This window comes from Trypanosoma conorhini (genome assembly GCF_003719485.1).
Source record: "Trypanosoma conorhini strain 025E chromosome Unknown Tco_14.4_contig_00251, whole genome shotgun sequence".
NCBI lineage: Eukaryota > Euglenozoa > Kinetoplastea > Trypanosomatida > Trypanosomatidae > Trypanosoma > Trypanosoma conorhini.
The window spans coordinates 18,410-24,769 of record NW_021704339.1 but is presented as its reverse complement, the minus strand read 5'-3'; the positions used below and the strand labels follow the sequence as shown (position 1 = coordinate 24,769).

General features: G+C 53.9%; 3 protein-coding genes across 3 annotated transcripts, besides 1 other annotated feature; all 3 read left to right on the top strand.

Moving 5' to 3' along the window:
- Positions 1-236: 236 nt before the first annotated feature.
- Positions 237-1,484, top strand: Tco025E_04734 (putative small glutamine-rich tetratricopeptide repeat protein; the record flags this gene model as incomplete). Its single annotated transcript, XM_029371642.1, has 1 exon — positions 237-1,484. One exon carries the CDS (start codon positions 237-239, stop codon positions 1,482-1,484), a length of 1,248 nt encoding a protein of 415 aa, XP_029228257.1.
- A 361-nt stretch (positions 1,485-1,845) lies between these two features.
- Positions 1,846-3,303, top strand: Tco025E_04733 (uncharacterized protein; the record flags this gene model as incomplete). The annotated part of the gene is made up of 1 exon (XM_029371641.1): positions 1,846-3,303. One exon carries the CDS (start codon positions 1,846-1,848, stop codon positions 3,301-3,303), a length of 1,458 nt encoding a protein of 485 aa, XP_029228256.1.
- A 314-nt stretch (positions 3,304-3,617) lies between these two features.
- Tco025E_04732 (uncharacterized protein) lies at positions 3,618-5,942 on the top strand (the record flags this gene model as incomplete). The annotated part of the gene is made up of 1 exon (XM_029371640.1): positions 3,618-5,942. The coding sequence occupies one exon, from the start codon at positions 3,618-3,620 to the stop codon at positions 5,940-5,942; it is 2,325 nt and encodes a 774-aa protein (XP_029228255.1).
- Positions 5,943-6,247: 305 nt separating this feature from the next.
- Positions 6,248-6,273: a microsatellite.
- Between the last annotated feature and the right edge of the window lie 87 nt (positions 6,274-6,360).

Below are 6,360 nucleotides of genomic sequence, written 5' to 3'. Positions count from 1 at the left end.
GCTGTGTAAACCGCAACGCTGTCGTTGTTTCGTTGCGCTCTAGTTCCTTTGTTTCATTCTACCTGTTACGGCGTTCCCTTCTTGCTTTTGTCCCCCTGATTTGATTTTCCTCTCATCCTCTCCCTTCTTGTGGTCATTTTTACCTCGCATCGTTACACCCCTGCGTGTTGTGGGGGCGAGGCACTATAAAGCAAACGATTGCTGTTGTTCGTTAAGTCAAACGCTGTAATTGCGGCATGATGGGCGAGGCTGCGGAGACGAACCCTACCACGCTTCAGCCTCTGACGGAGGACCACCGGAAGCTTATTTTCTCCTTCATACGCGTGCTTCGCGAGGTGGATTCGCCCAACCCGGAGCGCGCGAGCGCCATTATCCAGCTGCTTGGTGAAGAGTACAGCGTCGACCCCGCTGGCGTCGGCGGCTCCCACGACGCCGAAGTGGATCTTCTGAAGGTTTTCCGCCAGGCGCTACAGAGCCACAAGTCGGAGGAAAACGAACAGCAGAAGGAGAAGTTCAAGGCGTTTCTTGAACTCATTGAAAAGAAGGGCTACTTTGCAGGTGCGGAGCCCGGGACGGAAGAGTACGCAAGCCGCCTGGAGAAGGCGAAACAAAAGTTCGAGCTAAGGAACAACCCATACCAGGGGAAGAGCGCCGAAGAGATTAAGAACAAGGGCAATGAACTGATGGGCATGTCAAAGTACAAGGAGGCGATCGCGTACTACACCAAGGCCATCGAGATGGAACCCAAGAATCATGTTTTTTTTGCCAACCGTGCTGCTGCACACACGCACTTAAAGGACTATAATAGTGCGATTATTGACTGCGAACACGCCATTGCCCTCAGTCCAGATTACTCTAAGGCGTACTCGCGTTTGGGTACGGCACTTTTTTACCAGGAAAAGTATGTGCGCGCCGTGGACGCCTTTTCAAGGGCATGTGAACTTGACCCCGCGAATGATCGGTACAAGGAAGACTTGAAACAAGCGGAGGAGAAGGTCAAAATGGTGGGATCTGCTACTACAGGAGGTGCTTCGGCGGGTGGTTTTCCCTTTGCGGGAGGGATGCCAGATTTCACGCAGATCTCACAAATGATGAACAATCCCCAGTTTCTTGAGGCAACCACACGCATGATGCAAAATCCACAATTCAGCCAGATGGTAGCAAACATGGCGTCAAGCCTTGGCGGTGGGGCAGCGAATCCGGCAGAGCTCCTTCAATCCCTTGGGAGTATGACCAGGAATGAGATGAACAGTGACGGTCTGCTGCAGACCCCGTTTGGAAACATTGACCGTGAAAGCCTTGAGAGACTTCAGCAGGAGGAGGTACAGAACAATCCCAAGTTCCGCGCCATCATGGACGACGTGCGGCAAAACGGATTTGCTGCCTTCCAGAAATACATTGGGGACCCTGACGTCATGGATTTAATGATTCGCTTCCAAAACACCGTCATGAATTCCGGCAACGCGAACTCGTCCCCTCAATAATAATAACTAAAAAAAAAGTGGGGATCACTATTTCCTCGTATGTTCTTCTTCTTTTCGATCTGTTTTTGCCCTCCAGCAAAGCGGAAAAGTGTAGGTGGAAATGAACTCAAAAAAGCTTATTCCGTTTCTCTATTATGATGATTACTGTAATGCTGCAGAAACGTTAGACGCTTGGGAGGCGTGGCGCTGCGGCGGCGGCGGGGGGTTTAAGGGACATCGAGGGAACGGAGAATGTGTTTGTGGAGAGCACTTTTTTTATTATTCGTTGCTTTTTTTTTTCTGTGTGTGTGTCCCCGAAGCGTTTATGAGGCCTATACTCTGCATTGATGCGGTGTGAAGTGGCAAGACAGAAAAGAAAGGAATGACCCGCAGCGACGCAGGCGACGTTATTGTCGTGTCCGAGCTGGAGGACGCTGATCGCGAATTAGTTCTTGCCTGCCTCGCGAGGCAGCTGGGGGGAAATGATTCGCCGTCAGCGCAGCGTCAGGGATCCGCATTCGTTTTGCGGCTGCCTGTGCCTCGGGCACTGTTGGACCACTTAAGCTCCGGCCAGACGGCGGACTCGATGCCGCGAAACGGTTCGCCCGCAAGGAGCGACGTGGGCGGTCTTCGGTGGCTTCGGCGAATGTTGCACGACTTTTTAGATGAGATGAGCAGGCGTGTTGCGATCCCAGCCGCCTCGCATAACTTAAACTCCAAGGGAAACTCTGACGTCAACCATGCGACGGTGTCCTCGTCCGCGTTGCTGCATCGGTCCCAAGCTTTGCTCTCAAACGGGTTATCCTTTGGTGATGTGCGGGCATCTTTGCTAGGTTTCCTGACCCTGAAATGGGGTGAGGGCGCCCTTGTTCGTCAAGCAGCTACCGACCTGCTGCGTGCCCTGCAGCAGCATCGAAACCATGATGTGGAGATGCAACTGTTTAGTTCTCTGCTCTCCTGCAGAGGTTACGATAAAGAGGACTTCGGGTTGTTTTTGCAGTGGTGGACAGAGTTGCAACGCCATTCCTCTTTGTGTCGTGCAGATGGGCGTTGGGTTTCTGTCAGGAAGGTATGGCTGTGTGCAAAACTCTGCCTTGCGGCATGTAGCCTCCCTTCTGCGGTGAAGGCGAACATTTCTTCACGGCTTCAGAATGTCATTGCACGTTGGTTCCGTCGCAGGGAGGGCAATAACAGGAGCAGTGACAAGAGCGGTGGGGAAGCTGTGAACCTTCATGAAACGTTGGGTCAGCCACATCTTTTTTCTCTACCGTACTCGGTGTCTGTGATGCGGGGTTATGTTGGGGTGTCCACCACTGCGCCGCAGCGAGAGGAACTTGTGCCGCGGCCTTCAAGTGATCACATGATATCTGCGGGGCACATCTTGGCTCTTCTGCTACTTAACACGAAAATGGAGAGGCTGCAACAGGGCTCCAACGGTTCACGGTCTTCCCCCACTGCGCACGAGACTCGCATCTTTTCCTGTACTGCGCCTTCGATGAGTCCGTACGGCACAGCGCTGCGGTTGACAGGGGGTAGCTCGGCGCATACAGAGGTGGGTGGTTGCACTGTCGTGTCCACTGAGACGATGAGGAATGCCAATGCAATGGCTGCAGGGGAGGCGAAACTGCACGGTGACCACCAACTTGACGCGGCCCGACGACGCCATACTCATTCGGGTATGAAGGAAGAAGTGAGCGCCGATGCAGCGGCAGTTTCCTTGCTCGATTATGAGGCGCGTTTCAAGATGGTGTTGAAAGGCCTCGAGGAGCGCAAGGCCAAAGCCTCGCAGCAGCATGAGAGGCGTTTGACGAGAACTTCCTTAGGCCTGTGCAAAAGATAATAAACATTGAACAGGTATGGCGAATGCCGTGTGTATTGTGGCAAAAGGCTGTGTGTGTGTGGAGGGAGGGGGGGGAAGTATTTATTTTTTTGTCATTATTATTGCCTCAGTGGGTGGGAACATGTGTTTGCATTCGTTGCTCTCGGTGTTTTTATTTACTACGCCCGTCCGTCGTTGTCGTTCTTCTTTTTTGCTTTTTTTTTGTTTTGCTTTGCTTCTTTGTGTGTTCTTGCTTCCCTGTGTATCGGCTCGCTCCCGCATCGGGTGGTGGGCTGGGACGAAACTAAGGTTCATAATTACTATCATTAATAGCAATGGGGGAGACCGACGTGGGCGATGCCGGGGTTCCGATTGCGTACTGCGTGCTCCTGGCCGAGTTTGACGTCGACACCGGGTCCTGCTTACGTGCAAAGTACCCGTCGGCGCCGCCGCGGGTGGCGGAAGCCGCAGATGTGGAGGGAAACAAGTTGTGCGGGGTCCTCGACGAGAGCGGCGTTGAATTGGAGGGACGGACTCATCGCTTGCAATTGGATGAGGACTATTGCGCAAGTCACATGCTTCCGGATGGCGCCGAGAAACAAATGATTAGTAGGACTATTTTTATTGTCAATAGAACCAAACCTGTGGACACGCATCGCCTCCCCGTGTATAGCTTCACGCTGCCGACGTCAACGCACCCGAGGGAATTGGAAACGGGCCCCTTGTGCTTCAGGGATGAGTGGGAATGGACGCGGGACACGGCACCTGCGGAAGTCTTCATCCCTGAGGAGTTAAATTACAACCGGGCCACCGGGGAGGTGTGTGTTCGCCGCAAGGGTGCTGTGGTGTGGGGGCCCGTAACGGTCCAGGCGGCCGATGAATTTCAGGTGTGCCCTACTATCCCCAAGAGAGTTGCTTCCTTTGCCCAGCAACTGCAGCAAAGGCTTGACCCCCACAACGCGGAGGTGGCAGGAGTGAGAGGTCCTCGTGAAAGCGATATGGCGCCTTTTGCGAATATTCCATTGACGTCATCCACAGTGTTTGCGGACTATTCCTTCCTTGTACATCATGTCGGCTCGGCGTATAATGGCTTTTTGATGCTGTCGACGCAATTGGAGCCGTTGCTGATCCCCAAGAAGGAGTCACAGCTATCGTCAGGAGGAGGTGGAACAACGACGGCGGAAGAAGAAGGCGAACCGGCAAGTGAACCCTTGAAGAGCGCGGAAATTTCACATGCGCTGCCCCTCTACGGGCTGTGTGCGGTGGTGACGCGCAAGGATTTCTCTGTTAGGCGTGGAGGTATCAGTAAGAGTGTGGCTCTTTTAGGGCCCAAACTGGTGTGGCTGGAGTCCTTCTTTCCGCTCCTTGTCGAGACGGCACTGCACTGCTGCGACATAAAGGGAAAAACAGAGGAGGCAATTGAGCAGCAGAGGGTCCTGGTGGGGCGCTGCTTTGAAGCTGTTGAGGCTGCGACGTTGTGTTTGCGGCGCGGCATTCGCGAAATGCCAGGAAATTCGTTGGAGCGTGAAGTTATGCATCTTTTCGCCACGAGTGGGAGACAGACGCATGTCACATGCGCGCTCTCTCCCTTTGGGTCAACGCACAACTTGCGCATTCCCCTTTTTCCTGCGATGTACGATTTTGATTTCTCGCGGTACGGTTTGGAGCAGATGGTTGAGGTTTGCGGTGCATCCTTCTGGACGTTGGTTATGGCCATATTGCTAGAAAAACGCGTGGTGGTTCTCTCCCGACAAGGGCTGCCTAATGATGTCTGTGAGGCGGCGTTGTCGCTGGGCCTCATTGGTAGCCTGCTGGACCCCAACTTCCTGACAACCAAGGTGTTTCCCTACACCTCCGTTAACGGGTTTCCCCACTTTAGCCATGTCCCTGGCTACGTTGTTGGAACGCTCAACCCTATTTTTGAGACGCAGCAAACCTGGTGGGATGTTCTGTGTGACCTCGACAATAGGTGCGTTCTGCTGTCGTCCGAGGCCAACAGCAGCGGCAGTAGCCCCAGCCACGGTGGTGGTGCTGGGAGCGCGGGTGGAAAAGCAGGCGGTTGGGCGGCCCAAGATGCGCAGTTTGCTAGGAACATTCTCAGTAGAGTCTACCGAATGCGAGCCATGCGGAAGCCGTCATGTGAACGACATCAAGCTGTTCGTCTGATGGTGGAGGAGTATCTTGCTTTGACTATTATGGTGGGCGAGGTGGACCGCCGCATCCTCAGCCGCGTTATACAAAATAGCTTCTTCACACCAAATTTAGCTCGTCTTCGGGCGCTGGTGCAAGGAGTGGCAATTTTGCGTGGCGCGTTGGAGCGTTTCCTTCTTCCCGGTGAGGATCCTTCGTTAGTTATTGCCGTGGCCACTCTGCGTCGAGCCAGTAGCTGCGATGAGATGGAGTTGCTACAAACACTGAGCCGCCTTCTCAGCTACGTGTGCTCGTGTAAGGAGGTCATCCTCCTGCTACGGCGCATGCCGCTGGCTTTGGAGGGTCTAAATCCGCTTGCGGCGCAGCTGCTACACACCTCGCCTCTGGTGCGCCAAGCTGCTCTGGAGCTGATGCGCCGCGTGGAAGTCTTCCCGCCTGGCAGGGCTGCCATTGCGGCGATGAACAGCTTTCTGTGCATGGTGTACGAGGCGGCGTCGCGGGATGCATGACATCACTTTGGCGGAATGGCGTATTGAGGTGATGCCTCAACGTGTGATGACGGTGTGCGTGGGTGTTGCGGTGACTGCCGCGCGCGGTTGCAAATAGTTGTAGAGTCCAGTGGACGTTGCTGTTGTGGTTGAGGCACGGCTTCACTCCGCTCCCGACCTCCCCACCTTGCTGGCACCCTCTTTATTGTGTCCTCTTGCTTAATGTTTAATGCCCCCCCCCCACGTTCGCTGTAACCGTCCTCCCATTCTTCACCCTTATTATTTACTTCTGTGCTTCCCACTTGCGCAAGTGCATACACACACACATATATATATATATATATATATATATCTTTTGTCTATTTACATATAGCTCACTATTTGCATTGCCCTGCACTCCGATGGACCGGTGGGTTGGGAGTGTCGAGACGGTCGCGGA